Genomic DNA, 24,700 nt, shown 5'->3' with positions numbered 1-24,700 from the left:
GTGGAAGAAGAGGGTACGGGTACTGGACTGGACTGGCCTGCCTGCAGTACTGACCTGTCCCAAATAGAGAACGTGTGGAGAGTTTTGAAACAACAAATGTGACAATGACGACCCCGTACTGCTGCACATCTTAAGACGTGTTTGCAGGAAGAATGGGACCTGAAACACTAAATGCTTTACTGTCCCAACTTTTTTTGGAATGTGCTGCAGGCCTGAAATACAGGAATGGATGTTTATTAATAAATGAAGTGAAGTTGAGCAGATAAAACATGAAATATCTCAGGTTCATCCTCTCAGCAATCGAATAAAAGTCAAAGTAAATATAAGGAATTATATATAATTTGCATTTTCCATGTTGTCCCAACTTTTTCTGATTTGGGGTTGTATTTTGTGTTGTTTTTTGAGAGAAAACATTAAAAGTAAAAAGCTGCTTTAACTAATATAAGAATCAGCTGCTTGATCGACTGTACGGCGGCGTTTAATATCCAGCTGGTGTCATTACCGCTCGGTTGATAAGGAACTTGGTTTGGAACGAGTGTGTTGAGGAGATGAAGTAACTGTCCACGTTTGCGTGGCTCTCCGGGGACGATCGAGCGTGTGTTGCTCAATGTGACTTTCAGAAGTTGCCAGATGTTTCTTCAATGCAGATCAAAATCCAGCCTCCCCCACTTGCATATTAATCTTTCGATCAATAATTCCTTGTTAGTTTTATCCTATTTAGGGGCGGTGGGTACGACTCACTGGGAGAAAGGCAGGAAACAACCAGCAACACACTTACGCTCGTACCTGGAGCAATTTTATATCTCCAGTTAACCTGACTGAGTGTATTTAGACTGTGGGAGGAAACCGGATAGATAACAGATAGATAAAAAGATAGACAGACAAATATAGATAGACAGATAGACAGACATACAGACAGACAGACAGACAGACAGACATATAGATAGATACAGACAGACAGACAGACAGACAGACAGACAGAGACAGATAGATAGATAGATAGATAGACAGACCCACAGATAGATAGATAGATAGATAGATAGACAGACAGACAGACAGACAGACAGACAGACAGACAGACAGACAGACAGACAGACAGACAGATAGATAGATAGATAGATAGACCCACAGATAGATAGATAGATAGATAGATAGATAGATAGATAGATAGATAGATAGATAGATAGATAGACCCACAGATAGATAGATAGATAGATAGATAGATAGATAGATAGATAGATAGATAGATAGATAGATAGATAGATAGATAGACCCACAGATAGATAGATAGATAGATAGATAGATAGATAGATAGATAGATAGATAGATAGATAGATAGATAGATAGATAGATAGATAGACCCACAGATAGATAGATAGATAGATAGATAGATAGATAGATAGATAGATAGATAGATAGATAGATAGATAGATAGATAGATAGATAGACCCACAGATAGATAGATAGACAGACCCACAGATAGATAGATAGATAGATAGACAGACCCACAGATAGATAGATAGATAGATAGATAGATAGATAGATAGATAGATAGATAGATAGATAGATAGATAGATAGATAGATAGATAGACCCACAGATAGATAGATAGACAGACCCACAGATAGATAGATAGATAGATAGATGATAGATAGATAGATAGATAGATAGATAGATAGATACAGACAGACAGACAGACAGACAGATATACAGACAGACAGACAGACAGACAGACAGACAGACAGATAGATAGATAGACAAATATAGATAGACAGACAGACAGGCAGACATACAGACAGGTATAGATAGACAGACAGACATATATAAATAGTTAGATAGACAGACAGACAGGGATAGATAGACATACAGATGGACGGACAGACAGAATGGCAGCTAGATGGACAGACAGACATGTAGATAGATGGATGAATGGATGGATAGATAATCAGACAAATTGATAGACAGACGAACAGACAGACAGACAGTCAGATAGATGGATAGATATACCACTGTATATCGACATCTGGTGTCTAATGTAGTAACATCTGCGACAGCCCCTAATGTACAGATGTGCCTGGTCTACATTCAATCATTTTACAAACTGACATGTCAACATCTGTTCATGTTCCATCTCATGTCTGCCCCCTAGTTGACAAAGAGATTTAACCTCCCACCATGCACAAAAGAAGAGTCGAGAACGGCGACGTGTTTACCTGCGTGTCCCAGTGCGCCCCCTCCATGAAGAGGCCGTGCACGTAGGCGCCCTCGCGGGGCGGAGCGCTGACCTCCTCGCGGCTCTTCTTGGTGACGTCGCACTGCAGGCACATCTTGTCGAGCGGCCACTCGTTGCGGCGCGCGGTGGACTGCATGATGGCCGTGAGGAAGGACTGCGGGTTGAAGAAGCCGGCCAGCCAGACGGCGGAGGGCAGGTTGAAGTCCGAGGTCCAGGCCTCCAGTTCACGGATTCGACACAGCAGGTCGGTGAACCAGAGCGTCAGGCCAGACGTGGAGGCGTAAGCGCGCTTGCTCCACGACTCAGGAACCTGCTCCAGGTAAATGGCGTTCTGGAGGTTCTCCATGTCGCTGGTCATGGTCAGCTCACCCTAAAAGGGGGAGGGGGGTATTACGGATGGTTAGTTCATTATTAATAACCATATTTAATTGGTAATGTACACAGAATTGTCGAACATTTCTTTATTTTGTGGCTATTTTTTTAGCATTAGTGCTAATTCACACTCTCAAGATCTTTGGCTATCACATGACCACTCCTAATCAATGATGGGTAAGGGTTAAAGTGTCTTATTAGTTTTATTAGATAAGAGCACAAGCTGCTTAATTCTGTTTTCCAGCACTTGTTAGTCCATCAAATAGCAGAGTATAATTGTCTCCTGTTATTCGGACAGACGCTGTTTTAAAATGCTAATGCTAAGTCACACTCTCACTTTCCCCTTGTATAACATTCCTTAATATATTCCTATATATAATAATATTAATAATAATAATATATTAATAATAACAATAACAATAATAATAATAATAATACAATTCAATTATTTAATAATAATAATAAAATAAAATTAAATAATATATTATAATAACAATAAACTACAGTACATTTTATTTATAAATTTAAACACAGATAATAATAATAATAAAACAATTTAATTATTTAATAATAATAATACAATTCAATTATTTATTAATAATAATAATAATAATAATAATAATAAAATTTAATTATTAAATAATATTATAATAATAATAAACTAAATTTTATTTATAAATTTAAACACAGATAATAATAATAATAATAACAATACAGTACAATTATTTAATAATAAAAACAAGAAACGATATTTTATTTATTAATTGAAACACATTATAATTATATTTATATTTAAAAATAATGAATATAATAATAATAATAATAATACAATTTAATTGTTTAATAAAATATAAGAATAATACCAATAAACTATGTTTCATTCATACATTTAATCTTATAATAATAATAATAATAATAATAATAATATAATTTTATTATTTAATAATATATAAAAATAATAACAATAAATTAGATTTTATTTATAAATTTAAACAGATAATAATAAAAACAATAATATTAATTTAAGCACATTATAATTATAATAATAACATTAATAATAAATATATAATAATAATATAATAATAATAATACAATTCAGTTATTTAATAATAATAATAAGAAACTTTATTTTATTTATTAATTTAAACACATTATAATTATAATAATAACATTTAAAATAATACATATAATAATAATTATAATTATAATAATAATAATAATAAAGTTCAACAAGAAACTATATTTTATTTATTAATTTAAACATCATAATTATAATAATAACATCTATAATAATAATAATAATAATTACAATAAACTATTTTATTTTTTATTTAAACACAGATAATGGAAATCATAATAAAAATACACTCACTTTTGTTCCATGTTGCCGCTTTAATGTGGCTTATTTTTAAAGAGTGTAAAAAGCTACATAGGCTAAATCTGGCAACCTTGGAGATGTACATTTGACATTTTAAGGTACATTTTATAAAGGTAATCTGAATGGGTGGCAAATTGTGAGTCATCGTAGATGTGAAGCATGGTGGAGGGAGCAACATAGTGATTCTCAGCAAGGAAGGTGGTTTTGATGAGCAGCGTGCACGGTGCTGATTCACTTATACAGCCACCTGTTAGCATATTTCAGCTAAAGTTAAATGTTTTGTTGTACTCTCTAAAGCTTTTCACAGTAGCCTTAGCTCTATGCTGCCTTCAAGAGCTCCTCAAAAGCTGGTATTAGTGAGTTTACAGCTCTAGATGTAAATTGTTTAACCACTGTGCTCTGATAATTGATCTAAATCTGAGAAAAATCCATCTGTAGTAAATCAAATTGCACTTTTCCAGGTTGGAATGAGCTCGGCTTTCTCTCTAATCAAGAGCGCGACTGCATTCAGTGATATAATGCGCTTAAAATAGCTTTTAAACAAGCGGCACAATCGATTTGCGGCCCGCGGCGCTTTGAATTTCATTTACCCTGAACGACCTGTAACGGAGCGCTCCGAGCAGATCTGAGGTATCAGATTGGTCAGAAGAGCAAAGATGTCAGTATATGGTAATAGTAATATCAACTCAATACAAAAATAACAGGTAGACATGGGGGTGTGGTCGTACCTTCAGGCCCAGGTTGAGCTCTTTAAGCGAGCGCTTGATCTCCTGCGTGAGCATGTTCATGCGCTCGCACTCTTGGAGAGCCACCACCACGTACGGACTCCTCTCCTCCACCTTGTTCATCAGCTCCACCATGTTGAACTCATCCGGAAGCTTCTCTAGAAACTCGTCCAGCACTGCTTTCACCTTAAATATGCATCAATATATATTTAGTAAACAAGAGTTCAACTAGTTGGATGTTAACATCAGGCTATAACATTTCTAAAATTACAATAAAAACAAAAATTTGTGATTATTTAAAAAAAGAAGGTACAATAACATGCATTTTAATGGTTTACATTTGAATATTACACAAATGGATGTTTTTGGCGAAGTGACAAGCTTTAATTTCTTGCTTGGAAAGGACTAGGGCTTTAATAATAATAATAATAATAATAATAATAATAGTTAATAATAATAATTAATGATAATGATAATAATAATACTATTTAATTATTTAATAATAATAATAATAATAGTAATTAACAATAATAATAGTAGTAGTAATAATAATAATAGTAAATAACAATAATACTATTTTAATTATTTAATAATAATTAAATAATTATAATTATAATTATTTAATAATAATAATAATAATAATAATAATACTATAATAATAGTAAATAATAATAATAATAATGATAATAATAGAACTAAATTATTTTAGAATAATACTTTAATAATAACAGTAATAATAATAGTTAATAATAATAATAATAATAGTACAATTTAATTACTTAATAATAATAATGATAATAAAATAACTACATGATTTAATAATAATAATAATACTATAATAATAATAATAATAACAATAACAGTAATAATAATAGTAAATAATAATAATATTAATAATTATATTTCTATATTAACAATAATAGTACAATGTAATTATTTAATAATAATAATAATAATAATAATAATAATAATAATAATTCTACATTAATAATAACAATAATAATAATTCCTCCGGGAGACACTGAATTGCCCTATAGGTGGATGGGTGCATGTGTATGTGTGTCTGCCCTGTGGTGGACTGGCGCCCCGTCCAGGGTGTTACTGTGTGCCTTGCACCCATTGAAAAGCAGGGATAGACTCCAGCACCAATGCAACCCTAATTGGATAGGCGGTTAACAAAGTGAGTAAGTGAGTATATTTTATTTATTAACACATGATAATAATAATAATAATTATTATTATTATTAATAATTATTATTATTATAACAATAACATTTAGAATAATATATAATAGTAATTAAAATAAGATTTATAAATATTATTTATTTAGATATTAAATAATTACATTTAATAAATCAATACAAATAACATAATATAAAATATTATTATTATTATTATATTTATTGTTATACATTTTATTATTATTATTATCTGTGTTTAAATATATAAATATACTAACATATTTAAAGTAGATTTACAAATCATTGCTTTTTGTTTTATATGCATGTCACGTTTTTGCAGTTAAGCTTTAAACAGATTAATAGCGTTTCTGTCCTGTTCATGTCTTTTTAATTGTATCCTTGTAAGAAAACTAAATGTCACCCCAAATGAAGTCCACAAAGAGTAAACATTAAAAGCCTGCTGACCACATGATCAATATATTGCAAACTCTTTCACTGCTGTGGCCAATTTAATGCAAAGTGGTAATTGCATCCAATCCCCAATCTCTTAACTTTAAAAGGTCAGTTGTCATAATGTGTCCAGACACTTCCTTAGCAACCGTGTCTAATGTCTGAAATGTCAGAGAAAACTGAACCAAGCTCACTTCTGGGAATTAGCTTTATTTACCTTCTCCAGACGTGAGTGGATCTCCAGTCTCTTTAAATATGACTGTTATAAGGCTACGTTTTAATGATACAGGACTGTAGTCAGAAAATAGAATGGCATTCAATGGTCGGTGGTACTAGCAATGGGCATTTATATTCAGAAATGTAAATTATATTTGTTTATAACAAAGCTTGACCTAATCTGGCACATGGTATAATCATAGTGACAGAACCAGTAACCCAGAACCAAAACTAAAAGTGAAAATCGACTGGGCGGCAAATTAGGTGGGTGCCAAACAGCAAGGTGGGTCAAAGGGGCCTTGAGACATGACATTTGATATTTAGGAGTAGTTTTTGTGTATGAATGCAGTCCAGGTACCTTCTCGTCGCGTGATGTGCCGCTGCCCTCCCCGGAGCCCCCGTCTCTCGGCTGCATTTCCAGCACCGTGCGGAAGAGCTTCTCCGATGTGTGAGTCAGAAAGCCGATTTCAGCATTAGGGTGCAGACCGTACAGATAAGGTGATTCTGCAGGAAGTGCCTCGTCGATATACTGAGAAGAAAATATATACATAAATATATACAGTAGTTACAGTATCAAAACTATATGGCCAAAAGTATTTGAACACCTGACCATGAGCTTGGTATTATAAGAGTGACCTTTATGTGGTCCTATTAGCTGTATCAACATCCACTCTTCTAGGAAGGCTTCACACAAGGCTTTGAGATATGTATATGGGAATTTGTGCCCATTCAGTCAAAAGTGGATTTGTATGGCTGGGCACTAGTGTTGGTCAATTGATGTTCCAGTTAATTCCAAAGCTGTTTAATGGGGAAGAACAGGGCTCTGTGCAGGCCACTGGAGTTTTCTTTAGGACAGTGTAAGGTCAACAGTCAATGAACTGAAGCCGAGGAATAATTGAGCGTGCAGTGCTACAATTACCCAAAACACAAAAGCAAGTCCACAAAATAAATAAATGAATAAATACTAAATAAATAAATTATATCAAAATAATTAAGTAAATAAATAATATATACAATTAACTAAATAAATAAATATATGAAACTAAATACAAAAATGAATTAAAAAAACTTAATAAATATATAAAATAAATAAACAAATTAATAATATATAAATAAATAACAATCAGCTACATAAAAAATAAATAAACAAATAAATAATACATGCAATCAACTAAATAAATACATATATGAAACTTAATAAAGAAATAAATACAAAAAACGAAATAAATACGTATATAAAATAAATAGATAAACAAATTAATAATCTATAAATAAATAGCATAAAATCAACTAAACAAATAAATAATACAAGCAATCAACTAAATAAATAAATATATACAATAAATAAACAAATAAGTAAATAAATAATATATAAATCAATAATATAGAAAATCAACTAATAAATAATATATGCAATCAACTAAATAAATAAATAAACAAATAAATAATATATGCAATCAACTAAATAAATAAACATATGTAACTAAATAAATAAATAAAAAACTAACTAAATAAATATTAAAAATAATAAACAAAGTAAATAAATAATATATAAATCAATAATATAGAAAATCAACTAATAAATAAATAATATATATAAAACTAAATAAATAATCATGACTTCCACCTAATACACTGACAAAAAGTGAGGTACTAAAATGTACCTTTGTTGTTGCTGGAGTGCACACGTTGTACTTCAAGTGCATGTAAGTATATAACAATATAGAGATGCTTTTTTCGTTACGATCTGTCAACTTGCGATGTTTCGAGGTTGCATTTGTGCATTTTAAAAGTGGACCGTTTTAAAAGATATGGACATAAACTACAAAAGATGTCCTGACCTAATATACAGTTTGAGCAATTGAGGGTTAGGGGCCTTGCCCAGCATTGGCAGTTCGGCAATGATGGGGCTTGACTGGCAACCTTTTGATTACTAGCCCATGTAAAAATATTGGGATGCTTTTACTGATTACTGATCACCGTTCTGAGACTTTAAGCTAGGTAAGCTAGGCTTAGTCTAGACTTAGGTTAGGCTTCCGTAGTTCTGCCTTCGATTTATGAAGATGGAGAGCAAAATATGCTCCCTTAAGGATACAACCTAGCAACAAGAGGGGTACACTGTAGCACTTAAAGAAACTGTAGCAGGACCGAAAATGAGTGACGCCCAAGCATCTCTGCACAGAAGGGGCTTCAATGCCTTTTCAGTAATGTGTGTGTAGTAACTTTTTCACACCTCAGTAGTTCAGACATTGGCATGCCTTACAGAGCTGCCACGACACCCGGCTTATCAGCTTCAAAGTCATGCAGCAGAGTGAGAGAACTCTCACGAAACAGAACAAGAGTCCTCCCCCCCAGACAAATCCTCAGCCAAAAGTCTAGCGCCGTCACCCAGCGTGAATTGTGGTGGCGCTTATTCAAATACGCACCGACCAAATGAGCAGCGCTTGGACTGAAAATAACATATCGAGTCCAATTCCCCGAATACGAAGTACTCTGGAAAGGCCCGACAGAAGCGAAGCTAATTAAATAGAGCTGCGTACTTCAAACTTTCAGATGCTCTTCCCACTTAGAGGAGAGAAGCTGGAACAAATTATCAGATAAACAAAACAAACACGACTTTGGTTATTTTAAAACCGATTAGGAATGACATGCTCGTTTCAACTGTGAAGACATCTAGAGATTGAAGAATACGCCCAGTCTATAATTTTCTACTATTTAATAAGACAGCCGGTTCAAAGAGAACTGATTCCCTCATTGATTCCCTCATTGATACTGTTACTTATTCCTGGAGATCAATCTTCAACCTATCCCAGATCAGACCATCTGATAATGTAAGAAGCCTTGGTGTTGACCTTCTCTCCTCATGTAGCCAACATGACAAGATCGTGTCGGTTCCTCCTCTACAACATCAAGACGATTTGATTCGTCCATTTCACTCCATGGAAGCCACTCAGATTCTTGTCCAGTCACTTGTAATCTCACGGTTATGTCCACTATTAAACCTTTACAAATCATCGAAACACTACCACATCACCCCACTGCTGCGTTTTCTTCGCTGGCTTCCTGTAGCTGCCCGCATACAAAGCCAAAAATGGACCAGCCCCAAGCTACCTTCAAGGTCTAATCAAACCCCGCTCTGTACCACGCAACCTCCGAGCCACTAGTCTCTCTCGATTTGATCCTCCACCCAGGACTCAAGGAAGACGAGCATCAAGGCTCTTTTCTGTACTTGCACGCAGGTAATGGAACGAACTTATCTTGTCTGTCCGCTGTCTTTAAAATACCCACCTTTTTACTAAGCACTTAAGCTGACTTGTAGCAGATTTGTATCCTTGGACTGTTGTCCACTTAAACTAGAGTACGGTAATGTTTACTATGGAAGCACTGGATAGGAGCGTCTGCTAAATGCTGAAAATATAAATGATACTATGTTTATAACACTGTACCTATCCCATACCTATCCTATAACACTGTACTGTATCCTAAACACTTGGGATTAGCATAACTGTAGTATAAAAGCTCAAGGTACCAACACAATAACACCAAGACGGTAATATGTTTAACATTTATCATTTCATACAAACTTGCCCACATAATCCACAATAACAAGTCTTTGGCATGATTACAGTATTTCATTCATTCATTTCATGTTTTATCACCAGTTTATCCAGGTTAAGGTTGTGGTAGGTCTGGTTTCCCTGATATCACTGGGCGCCATGCAGTAACACCCCCCGAAGAAGACACCAACCCCTCCTCAGACAATTACTATTTATCATTGTCTGTATGTAGATGCCAGGACGGCCAATACGGCGATTCAAACCCTGGATCCCAGCTAAGGTGGGCTGATTTACTGCTGAGTACTTAGTTATTACTATGTAATAATAATTACAAACTGCCAATTAAAAGCATGTATCAGCTATTAAGGAACAGTTATAACTGGTTATAAAGGGTTATATAAAGAGTGCCTGAATTGCAGAAGCATAGGTTACAAAAACAGATATAATTTTGATTGTTCAAAGTCATGGTCTCACATCACTACAGCACTGTCAAGGCTTCTACTAGTGATCCCCTAATAAAAAAAATGAAATATTAATAATACTAATAAATCAATATAAAAATAAAATAATAATAATAATTATATTATAATGAATAATAATATTAATTATAATATAATGTTATTATTATTAGATAAATAAATTAATAAATAAACTAATAATAATAATAATAGACAAATATAAATCAGGTTTTAATAAATAGCATAATAAATAAATTAATATTTAATTAATATTTATATTATTATATTATTATTATTATTATTATTATTATTAATAATAATAATAATGTTAGTATTTAATAAATTAATGTGTAAAGGGTGGGTAAAGAAATCTAGTTTATTAGTTCATACTGAAAATATGAGTAATTGAATTGAATTCTTAATTAAAACAGCTAACGCATACTAAACTATACATATAAACAAGCAAGACGTTAGCTTTTTCCCCACAACCATTTCTGCCCAAGTGTCTGACATCAGGTACGAAGCTCCTGAGGAAGCGAGGGCTGCCATTACCTGGTGATAGCCTTTATAATCCATGTTCCCAGGTAGAGGGAAGCCTGGGGCCAGGTACATCTCTCCCTCCATCATCTCCGGCTTGATGAACTCCTCCAGGTAGGTGCGGCACAGCCGGCGGTCCCAGTCGTCTGTGATGTGACCGCCGTACATGATCTCGCCGAAGAGGTAGCGCAAGTCGTCGTAGGGTACCTAGACAAGAAGACCGATCCCTTTAGCTAAAAATTCTCATCACTACTGCAATATATTGCTCTGATTGCTTCAATGTACATCATGACATACACTTAATCACCAATGTACCTTAAATCTACACATACTGGTAATGCTTACTTTTGCAGTTCCCTAAAGTCTAGGTATTAACCAGGTAAGTGTAAGGTACAAACTCCAAAAGTACTAGGTAATTATGTATTTGTACTAATTATCATGCTACCCATGTTTTACCTCACATTAACCTGGTTAATATCTAGAACCTATAAGACCATTCTGTGTTTTTCTATTTAGTTTACTAACTCTTTGGTGCTGACTTAGCTAGGTCGATGTCTGAGGCAGTAGTGTGCTCTGGCCCCTTACCGATTCGACCCAGTGGCGAAACCTACAGCAGGTTGTTGTCGCTGAACCGCTGGATGTCTAAATGGTGCTCAGAAAACTGCATCGATTTTGTAGATAACTGGTCCACCTTTGAGGGAAGGCCTGGTCTTTTGAAGCGGGATGGTGTCCACCCCACGTGGGAGGGTGCTGCTCGCATTTCTTGCAGCATAGGTGACAGGCTTTACCACCGCGTTAGTGTAGCGGCAGATAGTGTTAAATGACTATCCAGAGCCAAGACCAGGCAGCAGACTAACAGGCCTAACCGACTGTCTGCGAGTCGCCATCGGACGTCACCCGGAATCCTTAGGTCACAAACCATTGAGACTGTGTCTGTTTACCGTGGCAGGTGTAAGCCAAAACAAAATCAAAAAGTATGTCATAATAACTTAATTAAAATTAATCTAAATGAGCATCATGAAAACCCTAGTAAAGTTAAACTAAAGTTAGGACTTCTAAACATCAGGTCACTTGCATGCAAAACAGTAATTGTAAATGAAATAATTACAGATAATTGTCTTAGTGCCCTGTGTTTAACCGAGACCTGGGCTAGACCTGATGAGTATCTAAGTTTAAATGAAGCATCTCCTCCGGGTTACAGTTATGAACATAAGCCACGTCTTAGCGGTCGTGGTGGAGGAATAGCCGCAATTTATGATAAAGACATAGGTCTTACTGTAAAATCATCTCCCATAACAAACTCGTTTGAAGTTCTTATCTCTGACATAACCAATAAATGTTCATCTGATAAAAATAGTATGTTTAAACTGGTTACTGTTTATCGACCCCCTGGTCCTTACTCAGAATTTCTTAACGAATTTGCCGATTTTCTTTCTAAATTAGTCTTATCAACTAAGAAAGCTTTAATTGTTGGTGACTTTAATATTCATTATGAGGATAAGTGTAATCCACTCAAAATTGCGTTTGATTCTATTTTAGAATCCTTAGGCATCACCCAAAATGTAACAGGACCCACTCACCGCTGTAAACATACCTTAGATTTAATACTTACTTATGGTATAAACATAGACAACCTGGAAATTATACCACAGAATGACTTAATCTCTGATCACTCCCTACTAATATATGAAGTGTCCCTGTCCAATAATATACAGCAACCAAATCGTTTTAAATGTAAGCGCACTATTACATCTGCAACTGCAGCAGCGTTCATAAACTGCCTACCAGAATTACCAAATATATCAGCATCAGAACCTAAAGAACTAGATCAGGCAACTCAAAACCTAGAGACCGTACTGCGCACAACCTTAGATAACGTAGCCCCACTCAAAACTAAACTGATTAGGGAGAAAAAACTTGCTCCTTGGTACAATGACCACACATGCGCACTTAAACAAGCAGCACGGAAATTAGAACGCAAGTGGCGTCACACTACACTGGAGGTGTATAAGATTGCTTGGAAAGATGCTCTAACTGAGTATAAACATGCACTTATAAAAGCTAAATCTTTATATTATTCATCCCTAATAGAGAAAAATAAAAACAATCCTAGATTCCTTTTTGAGACAGTGTCCAAATTAACTAAAAACGTCAATGAAACTGAATCTAATATACCGCCCGACTGTACCAGTGATGATTTTTTAAAATTCTTTAATGACAAGATAGAAAAAATACGACTTCAGAGTCAGAGTGTGTCACTTGCCAATGTTAAGTATGGACTCACTCCGAGCAGCATTGGTGATAATAGTAACGAGTTAATCCAACTAAATTCCTTTAATCCAATCTCCCAAAATGAACTAACTGTGTTGATTAAATCATCGAAGTCATCATCGTGTATACTCGATCCTGTTCCAACTCGTTTACTTAAAGATTTACTCCCAGCTATTGTAGAGCCCCTGCTTACATTAATCAATGCATCCCTTAGCCTTGGGTATGTACCTAAATTGTTTAAAAGTGCTGTTATTAAACCCCTGATTAAAAAACCTAATCTTGATCCACATGTTTTATCTAATTATAGGCCAATTTCAAACCTTCCTTTTGTCTCAAAGATATTAGAAAAAGTCGTTTCCAAACAGCTATGTTCTTATTTGAATGAAAATTGTATTCATGAAAAATTTCAATCAGGATTTAGACCCAACCATAGTACCGAAACCGCATTAATTAGAGTAGTTAACGAGTTGTTAATGTCTTCTGATAATGGATGTGTCTCTTTTCTTGTTCTATTAGATCTTAGTGCAGCGTTTGATACGGTCGATCATAACATTTTACTGGAGAGGCTAGAAAATACAGTAGGTGTTAAAGGACTCGCACTCTCTTGGTTTCAATCATATTTGACTGACCGCTCTCAATTCGTTTATGTAAATAATAAATGCTCAGAAACTACAAAAGTAAAGTGTGGTGTTCCACAGGGGTCGGTACTTGGACCGCTATTATTTACACTCTATATGCTTCCACTAGGTGAAATTATTCATAAACATGGCATAAAATTTCACTGCTATGCAGATGACACACAGCTGTATATATCAGCCAAACCAAATGATACTGACACAATCAGTAAGATAGAAGATTGTGTAAACGACATAAAAAACTGGATGTCGTGTAATTTTCTTTTACTTAATTCAGATAAAACAGAGGTTTTACTTGTTGGCTCTAAAGCTGCAAGAGACAAGTTGTCTAACCTGGTGCTAAACTTAAACACGTTCTCTGTTACTCCCAGCCCAGATGTAAAAAACTTAGGTGTCACAATAGATTCAGATCTCTCCTTTGATACACACATTAATAATATTACTAGAGTTGCTTTCTATCATTTGCGTAATATCTCTAAAATAAGAAATATACTATCTGTTAATGACGCCGAAAAACTGATCCATGCGTTTATAACTTCTCGGTTAGATTATTGTAATGCTCTTCTAACTGGATGCTCTGGTAGATCCTTAAACAAACTCCAGTTAGTTCAAAATGCAGCAGCTCGAGTGCTAACTAGAACTAAAAAATTTGATCATATCACTCCTGTTCTATCATCTCTACACTGGCTGCCAGTTAAATTTCGCATTGATTACAAAATACTTTTACTAACCTATAAAGCGCTACATGGTCTGGCTCCACAGTATCTGAGTGAGCTTATTAATTACTACAACCCAGCACGTCCACTTCGTTCACAAGATGCAGGGTTACTTATAGTTCCTAAAATTAAAAAGACCAAAGCTGGTGGAAGAGCATTTTCTTACAAAGCTCCACAACTCTGGAATAATCTTCCTGCCTCTGTTTGGGATTCGGACACAGTCTCAATGTTTAAGTCTAAACTGAAAACATATTTATTTTCTCAGGCTTTTGATTAGTATAGACAAAGGCGCAGAGCTTGGGGGTTCTTGGTCATAGAAACTTGTGGTGATCAGGGATGTTGGGTCGCTGTCGTTCTGCCTCTCTTGTCCAATCACTCTGGTTTGGGTAGGAGAGGTGGGCGCTGATGTCCTGTGAAAGCCTTCATGACCTTGTTACCTGCTCGCTCTCCCTTTTAGTTATGCTGTAATAATTAGGGCTGCCGGAGTCTAAAACTCTCTGTAAAACTGTTTGTCAACTAGCATTGTACATTATTAACTACATTCTCTGTTGTTTTACCCCGAGGGCATTCTGATGGAAACCTGTTTACCCGCCGAGGTTAAGGATTAAAGTCGAGACTGCCGGGACAACGATGCTGCTCCTGTCAGATGTGACGGGTCTGGAGTAATTGCAACGACAAGAAATCACTACAGACTTTATTGAAGACTAGAGCGGATAACAACTCTATTATTATTTAATTGTTTATTTATCTATTTATTACCACTGTATGACTTTTAGATCATTCAATTCTGTGTTTGTATGATTTGTGTAAATCGTGTATTTATTTAAAGTATCCTCCAGACCACCCAAGAAGGATGGGCCCTGTTGAGTCTGGTTCCTCTCAAGGTTTCTTCCTGTAATTTTCAGGGAGTTTTTCCTTGCCACAGTCGCCCTCGGCTTGCTCAACAGGGGTTTTTGTATCTGTTGGTCCTGGATTTTGTAAAGTTGCTTTGAGACAATGTATATTGTAAAAAGCGCTATATAAATAAAGTTGACTTGACTTGACTTGACTTGACTCTGGTGCTCAGGAGCCGCAGTGATCTAATGTGCTAGCCTACCACCGCTGTGATCATGAGATCTCGACTTTAAATCCTGCTAAGAACCTGGCATGATGCCTAAGGCGCCTGCAGTAGTGATGGATGATCTGGTTGCTAAAGCGTGAAAAGATGTGGCTGGCCACTGCATTTATTTGAAGGGACGTGTGAAAGTCTCAACACTCGATTCAACACAACAACACAAGATTCCTATTGGGGAAGGGGGGGGGGGGGGGGGGGGGGTGGGGTTGGACATGACTAAATTGGGCGCAAAAAGGGGAAAAAAGTGTGTGGACTCATAAAAGATTCCAAATCTATGAGCAAAAATGGGACATTGTTACCTTTTTCCATAATATTTTGGACTGGTTGTGGGAATTTATGCCCATTACAAGGACATGATTCTGTGCAGGCCATCTGTACTGGAGTTCATCCACACCAAAATTTACTATGTATCATTAGGGGCCTTGCTTTAGTGGTATCATGCTAAAATGTCATAATTCGTTAAAATTGTGGTTTTTTTTATGTATCTTTATTTTTATTGTTATATATTTTCTATGTTTATATTTCTATACTTTTGAAGCTGCTGTAGCCCCTGTGGAATAATAAATACTATCCTATCATCTATCCTATCCTATCCTATATCCTATCCTATATCCTATCCTATATCCTATCAAATCATATCTCCTATCATATCATATCTCCTATCCTATATCCTATTCTATCATATATCCTATCCTATACTATTATATATCCTATCCTATACTATTATATATCCTATCCTATCATATACCTTATCCTATCCTATCATATATCCTATCATCTATCCTATCATCTATCCTATTCTATCATATATCCTATCCTATCCTATCATATCATATATCCTATCCTATCATCTATCCTATCATCTATCCTATCCTATCCTATCCTATCATATATCCTACCCTACCCTACCCTACCCTACCCTACCCTACCCTACCCTACCCTACCCTACCCTACCCTACCCTACCCTACCCTACCCTACCCTACCCTACCCTACCCTACCCTACCCTACCCTACCCTACCCTACCCTATATTCTATCCTATCATATATTCTATCCTATCTCCTACCCTATCCTATCATCTATCCTATCCTATATCCTATTCTATCCTATATCCTATCCTATCATATATCCTATCATCTATCCTATCATATATTTTATCCTATTCTATCATATATCTTATTCTATTCTATCATATATCTTATCCTATTCTATCATATATCCCATCCTATTCTATCATATATCCTATCATATATCCTATCCTATCATATATCCTATTCTATACTATCATATATCCTATACTATCATATATCCTATCCTATATCCTATCATATATCCTATCCTATCATATATCCTGTCATATTTTATATCCTATCCTATCATATATCATATCCTATCATATATCCTATTCTATACTATCATATATCCTATACTATCATATATCCTATTCTATACTATCATATATCCTATCCTATCATATATCTTATCCTATACTATCATATATCTTATCCTATCATACGCATATCCTATCCTATCATATATTATGTCATATTTCATATCCTATCATATATCACACCCTATCATATATCATATCCTATCATATATCCATATATCTTGTCTTGTAGATGTCTGTCTAGCTTGGTGAAAGCATTGGTCAGGGTGAAGCCAACATACATAACCAAGTACTCAAATTTAGAAGCAGAATCAGCCTTCAGGAAGAAACCTGAGAATCGAACCCAGGACCTTCTTGCTGTGAGGCGACAGTGCTACCCACCAAGCCGTGCCACCCGTTTTTCCATTTCAAGAGGTTGTATAAACAGATAAACACACATTTGCTGGTTAACTTAAGCACAATTTGTATTTAAAGTAAACTTAAATTTAAAGTGAAATTTAAAGTGGAGTGAACTGTATATTCTCCATGTTGGCTTGTCTTGTTCTAACCCATCTATTGGCAGAATCACCAGAGCAGAATGTAATGTGATTGAGCTAAGCTGGCCGGGACACAGCCGACAGATGAAGTGCTTATCCAGGTGAGAGGTGTATAATACAAGCTCTGCGAAAAAGTTGGATGAAGTAGGTCGGGAATACTCTGTAATGTGCTAGGACTTCCATTGTGCTAGGACTGAAGACATTAGGAATGTATTAGGAACGCAGGCCTTAATAGAACATCATTTTTCTGATTATGTTCAGGCATTCAAATGATTTAATAGTGGCATAAATGTCATATAAAAAAGATTTGTGTTGCTAAATATTATGTGAGAATGACTGTAATTAGCGTGGAAGTACAAGCAGACCAACATCTATTATATTTCCAGCACATAAGCCAGCTCTGGAATGTGGCTCTGAGTAGTAAAGGGCAAAGCCGTTCGATTCAGAGTGGGCTGGCGCGTAGGTAGAGAAGGGCAATTTCACCAGCTTCAGCAAAAAGAAGAACAGAAAATGGCCTGGTGTTTCCGCAGGCGGTGCATATGTCAACAATTTCTGCTTTTACCTTTTCGCTGGCTCCTGTTTTTCACTCTTTTATCCACATTTCTGTTTATTGTAGTTCTGACAGCAGCTGTCGAGTCTTACCTTACTGTTGGCCTCCAGATAGTTGTAGAGCACGTTGACTGAGATGGTGAGGTCGCCGGTGTTGAAAGGGTAGCTCCTGTTCCAGCCCTGGGGGCCGAACTTGCGCCTTTCGGCCACCACGGCGTGGAAGTAGCACAGAGAGAACAGGATGCTTTTGAACTCGTTCTCACGTGCGCACATCTCTAGTGTGTCCTGTCAAAGAGCGGAAAGTCTTCACCCCAAATTTTTACACGGCATTAAATGGCATTAAATCACAAAGCACTACATATTAAATTTAAAGAACTGGAAGTCATTAAGTCATTGTTATTTATTAGTGAAGACTTGTACACAGACTGGAAGGCTGTAAGGGGACATTTGCACCCCCCCCCCCCCCCCCCCCCATTGTTGATGTATTGAAGATGACCATCAAAAGCATTGGTCAGGATATAAGAAGTCAAAAGGCATAACCAAATGCTCAAATTAATTGCATTCAATCACAAGCACTACATAGTAAAATTAAACAGCTGAAAATCATTAGGTCAGTGTTATTCATTAGAGAAGACTTATACACAGATAGGAAGGCTTGATGGGACACTTGCACCCCCCATGTTGGTGTCTATATAGCTTGGAGATGACTATCAAAAGCATTGGTCAGAGTATAAGAAGCCAAAGGGCATAACCAAATGCTCAAATTTATGGCATTAAAGCTTGATCTGGTCATTGTTATTCATAAGTGAAGACTTGTACTCAGACTGGAAGGCTGTAAGGAGACACCTGACCCTCACCACCTTATGGTTAATGTCTATTAAGCTTTGAGATGACTGTCAAAAGCACTGGTCGGCATGATAGAAGCCAAAAAACACAACCAAATGCTTAAATTAATGGCATTAAATCACAAAGCTTTAAATAGAACTGGAAATCACTAGGTTATTGTTAATCATTGGAGAAGATTTATACAATGACAGGGAATCTGCAAGGGGACACTTGCCCCCCAATTGTTGGTGTCTATCTAGCTTGGAGATGACCATCAAAAGCATTAGTCGGAGTATAAGAAGCCGAAAAACATAACCAAATGCTCAAATTTATGGCATTAAAGCTATAGCTGGTCATTGAAGTGAAGACTTGTACTCAGACTGGAAGGCTGTAAGGGGACACCTGTCCCCCCACCACCCTATTGTTGATGTCTATTAAGCTTGGAGATGATTATCAAAAGCACTGGTTGGGGTTAAAGAAGCCAAAAGGCATAACCAAATACTCAAATTTATGGCACTAAAGCTGGAGCTGGTCATTGTTGTTCATTAGTGAAGACTTGCCCCTCCCACCCCATTGTTGATGTCTGTTAGGCTTGGAGATGACTGTCAAAAGCATTGGTCGGCATGAAGAAGCCAAAAGCCGAGGCATTACCACCTTGTGACCGTTTTACATTATCATATATACAAGACCGTCCTTTCATAATGACCCACTGGCAGTATATATTTTATTTAACACTCCCAGCAGTTCTATCTTTATTAGGACAGATGAAGGATCTGGGCCGGAGTCCAATACATTACAGTCTCTTTTTAATTGTGAGCGCTCATCAGAGCACTTAGCAATAATCCATTTCCCCCGGTTCGTCATTAGTGATGACTCGAATGAGGACGAGTGAAGAGGTGAGTGCAAATATAATAAATGACAAGCGGAATCAGCTTGAGAAGAGAGTGCCTTAGACCGTCAGGCCCGATTAAACTGTGCCGAGCCGATCCTATCTGAGCTTTATGAAGTGGAAACTATAGGAGTCTATAGGTTAGTATGTTGGACACGAGCTGGGACGTGTAGAGCCTTTGATTCAGATGCAGGGCGCATTAAGATTCCGTACACAGCGGAGCTGGGCTGAAATACGGCTCAAAGTGCTGCATTCTTCCTCTGCCCCGAAGCCGAGGCACAGCGTAGAAGTGATCACATGAGGTGTTTAAAAAGAGTATTTAAAAAAAATGCTAATTAAATAGGATTAGCTAGACCACAGTGCCTCTATGATTAAAACACTGCATCTCAGAGGTACGTATAATTAGGGCTTAACGACATTAAAATCACAAAGCGCCACATATTACATTTAAAGAGCTGGAAATCATAAGGTCATTGTTATTTATTATAGAGAAGTGTGTACAGACAAGGAGGCTGTAAGGGCACACTGACCTCACATGCATCCTTTTTAGCGTAGCTATGCTGGAGACCCTGATCGTGTCCAAGGAGGGTGTATTAGCCTAAACCTTCGACCCCTTCTTATTTCCCCATACTTTGGTGGATTCACATGTGAGTCTAGGCTTGCGCATGGAGAGTCACGCACTGATCTCCGCATTCCTTTACTTCTGTACAGGTGCCTCGGGCAACTTACCAGGGTCCTGACTAGGTGCCAAAGACCCCAACCTTTTTTTAGTCTGGTGTTTTCCCACCTAGCAGGCTAGTGGCAAATTTTGTCTGCCAGGGGGCACCCAGCTGACTGGTAGCAGAGACAAGTTTTGAACTAGTGCAGTGTGGAATATCCCGGTGTGCCATCTGGACACTGTTATTTTTATTTATTAAGGGACATTGTGAGTAAAGGCAGGATAACACCACAGACAGGGTGCCAATCCATCCAACACAGGGCAATTAACTCACTCCCTCACTCACTCATGTCTATCACGGATACACTTAATAGCAGCCAATCCGCCTTTACCATGTTCTTAATGTACATGTGGAATAAACAGGACACTGGGAGAATGTGACAGTTCTCACAGACAGTGACCGGAGGCAACTCACTCTGCCAGCTGCGCCACCCTGACTCACACTTCACCCAGTATGCCAATCATTTTGGGGCTGACTATAAACGGAATGTGTTTAGCCAATCTATTATGTATAGCTCAGTGGTCAAGAGGTGCAGATCAAGAGGTTCCCGGTTCAAATCCGGGTGCTCCCTTGCACCACCTTCTTGTGGGACAGTGGTAGCCTAGTGGGTAGGCTCTTAGGTGGAGCAGTGGTAAAATACACTAGCCTGCACAGGGAGGGCAGGGGTTGGAGACATCGAAGTGCGCTCTTACCCAGTGCCTAGTGTTTCCACCAGCCAGGAAGGGCATCCAGCGTACAAACTATGCCAATCCTGGTGTGCAGGCCAGATCCACAGTGGCGACCCCTGTATGTATGAGCAGCCACATTAAACCTATTATGTGTAACCTCTAAATCATATTATGGGTCAGCAGAGTGCCCACCCTAATATTGGAACCTACGGCACTTTTTTTGAAAGCTAAACCACCCACTAAATAATGTTAGCAGTCATGAATGCACAATATAAATAAAGGCTGAAAAGGTCAATATGAAAGCAGCTGTCCTTTTCAGAATTGGTGCAGCTTACTAGGTGGGCTCTTAAGGTCACTAGATTTTTTCCCCCAATAGCATTGATTTGCTTTTAAGGTGGGTACACGACTGGAATAAAAGCTATTTACTGAGAAAACTAGCAGGATGCGACAAAAAGCGCCTATCTGATAGATAATGATCAGCTCCGCAAGCACAAAATTAGCCCAGAGCGAGCACGATGCTAATGGCATAGGTAGCGATCTATTGATAAGACATCAGAGCTGCAATCATCATTAGTCAAAGCAACGGTCCGAATAGTTCGATAAGCACAACAGAGCCGACGTCTGATGCTACCTGAGATACACAAAAAACCCCTGACATCTCTAATTGGATTAAGTCTAACTAGAGCTGAAAATGGCGTATTGCCGTACCTGGTTAAAGTTGTCCAAGGCTTTGTGCAGGTTGGCATGCATGCCCAGTGGTGGCTCGTTGGTTATCTTGATAGAGTTCTCCAGAATGCCCTGTGGGATGATGTGACCATCGGGGGATGAGGAAGGCTCGGCGCTGATGAAGACTCTGAAGTCCTGGTGGCTGCACTCGCCGTGCTGCTCGAGCTTCTTCTCCAGGGTGCCCAGCCACTTCGCCACCAGGTGGATGTTCTGTTTTAGGAGCAGAAATTAAGTCAAGTCAAGTCAAGTCAACTTTATTTATAGAGCACTTTAAAAACAACAACAGCTGTGACAAAGTGCTGTACATAGATAATTATAAAACATAAAACAAACACTAGAAACAATGAGAAGTCTCATGCTGGATTGAAAGCCAAGGAATAAAAATGGGTTTTAAGACTAGTTTTAAAAATAGCCAGTGAAGAGGCCTGTCTAATATGGAGTGGTAGGTTGTTCCATAATTTAGGGGCAGCGATTGAAAAAGCTCTATCCCCTCTGAGCTTACGCTTTGACCTTGGTACCTCCAGGAGCAGCTGATCAGCTGACCTGAGGCACCGAGCAGAAGTGTGGGGATGGAGCAGTTCAGCGAGGTAAGGCGGGGCAAGTCCATTTAAAGATTTAAAAACAAACAACAGAATCTTAAAATGTACTCTGAAATGCACGGGCAGCCAATGGAGGGAGGCCAGAATGGGGGTTATATGCTCTCTCTTACGTGATCCCATTAAAAGTCGGGCCGCAGCATTTTGCACTAACTGGAGACGTTTGAGGGAGGACTGGCTGACTCCAAAATAAAGTGCATTACAGTAGTCCAGCCGAGATGTGATGAAGGCATGGATCACTGTTTGAAAGTGCTCATGTGAAAGGATTGACTTCACCTTTGCCAGCTGCCTCAAATGGAAAAAGCTGGATTTGACTACTGCACCAATTTGACGGTCCAATTTAAAATCACTGTCCATCTTAAAACCCAAGTTAGAGATTGTATGCTTCACATGCTGTGTCAAAGGGCCCAAATCAACAGGAGGGGCTTCACAGGAACCACTGGGACCAAACACCATCACTTCTGTTTTCTTTTCATTGAAATTCAGAAAATTTAAGGCCATCCAGGCTTTAATGTCATTAAGACATAACAGAAGTGGCTTAATAGAGAAAGCATCTTTCTTCTTCAGCGGGACATATATCTGACTGTCATCAGCGTAGCAATGAAATGAGATGCCATGCTTTCTCAAAATGGAGCCCAGTGGAAGCAGATAAAGTGAGAAGAGGAGGGGTCCTAAAATTGAGCCCTGTGGAACCCCATACGGCAGGGGAGCTGGGGAGGAGTCTGAACCAGCAAAACTCACACACAAAGTTCTGTCCGTCAGATAGGACCTAAACCATTCCAAAGCACTACCACAAATGCCCACTAGGTGCTGCAACCGGGAGACTAAAATGTTATGATCTACCGTGTCAAAAGCCGCGGTTAGATCCAACAGGACAAGGATCACATGGTCACCAGAATCATTGGCCAGGAGGATGTCATTGAAAACCCTAAGCAACGCTGACTCTGTGCTGTGCAGGGTTTTAAAACCAGACTGAAAGACCTCCAGGATATTATGCTCATCCAGAAAAACTTTCAGCTGAGCATAAACAACTTTCTCCAAGATCTTTGAAATAAAGGGCAGCTTGGAAATAGGCCTATAATTAGCCAATACCGTGTGGTCAAGGCCAGGTTTCTTAAGCAGGGGTTGCACTACAGCATGTTTAAAACTCACAGGAACAACACCAGAGGATAGACTCCTGTTAATAATGGCCAGAACCTGTTGCCCTATACTATGAAAAATCTCTTTAAAAAAGTGAGGAGGCATATCGTCACAGGGAGAACCAGAAGGCTTTAAATGGCCTACCACATCCTCCAAGTGCGACAGAGTCACCGGCTCAAAACTATCAAACACAGTCAGGCAAGGGACAGAGTCAGAGGGGTCGAAGGCAGGAGCTGTGGTAGGAGCTCGTGCTGCGACAATCTTGTCAATAAAAAAGTGCAGAAAGTTATCACACATTTCAGGGGATGCTTCTGAACAGATGGGCTGAGGGGCCTTAAGAACAGAGTCAATGGTTTTAAATAACACCCGTGGATTATGACAATTTGCCATGATAATATTTGACAAATATTTTCTTTTGGCTTCTTTGATAGTGTTCTGGTAAGAACGCCAGCAATCTTTTAAGATTTGAAATGAAACCTGCAGCTTGTCCTTCTTCCATTTGCGCTCAGCTTTGCGACACTCCCGCTTTGCTGCACGAGTTCTGTCATTAAGCCAGGGCTCGGGTTTAACTTTCGGCTGTATGGTTCTTAATGGGGCCACTGAGTCCAGTATGGTTCTGCAAGAGACATCAAACCAGGAGCTGAGCTCCCCCGTATCAACAGAGGCTGAGTCAGGAGGGGGACAAAGCTGATCGAAAGCAGCAGAGAATTGACCAGCAGTGAGGGGGTTAACACTCCGACAAAGCCGAGCAGGAACGCAAGATTTAACTGCAGCACAGGATAAAACAACATCGAATAAAACAGGCATGTGATCAGAAAACC

General features: G+C 37.7%; 1 protein-coding gene across 2 annotated transcripts in view; it reads right to left on the bottom strand.

The window, feature by feature from the left end:
- dnah9 (dynein, axonemal, heavy chain 9) overlaps positions 1–24,700 on the bottom strand; it is a 188,912-nt gene that overhangs the window by 4,152 nt on the left and 160,060 nt on the right. For both annotated transcript variants that reach the window (XM_063002787.1, XM_063002788.1), the window contains 6 exons: positions 22,126–22,353; positions 18,410–18,601; positions 11,122–11,313; positions 6,913–7,083; positions 4,711–4,893; positions 2,213–2,602 (listed from right to left, as the gene is read on the bottom strand). In XM_063002787.1, the coding sequence (XP_062858857.1) occupies positions 2,213–2,602; positions 4,711–4,893; positions 6,913–7,083; positions 11,122–11,313; positions 18,410–18,601; positions 22,126–22,353 (1,356 nt within the window). The remainder of the gene's footprint in view (positions 1–2,212; positions 2,603–4,710; positions 4,894–6,912; positions 7,084–11,121; positions 11,314–18,409; positions 18,602–22,125; positions 22,354–24,700) is intronic.

This window comes from Trichomycterus rosablanca, chromosome 10, assembly GCF_030014385.1.
Source record: "Trichomycterus rosablanca isolate fTriRos1 chromosome 10, fTriRos1.hap1, whole genome shotgun sequence".
NCBI classification, from domain to species: Eukaryota; Metazoa; Chordata; class Actinopteri; order Siluriformes; family Trichomycteridae; genus Trichomycterus; species Trichomycterus rosablanca.
The sequence above is the reverse complement of the archived record's forward strand: the minus strand, read 5'-3'. Positions and strand labels throughout refer to the sequence as shown.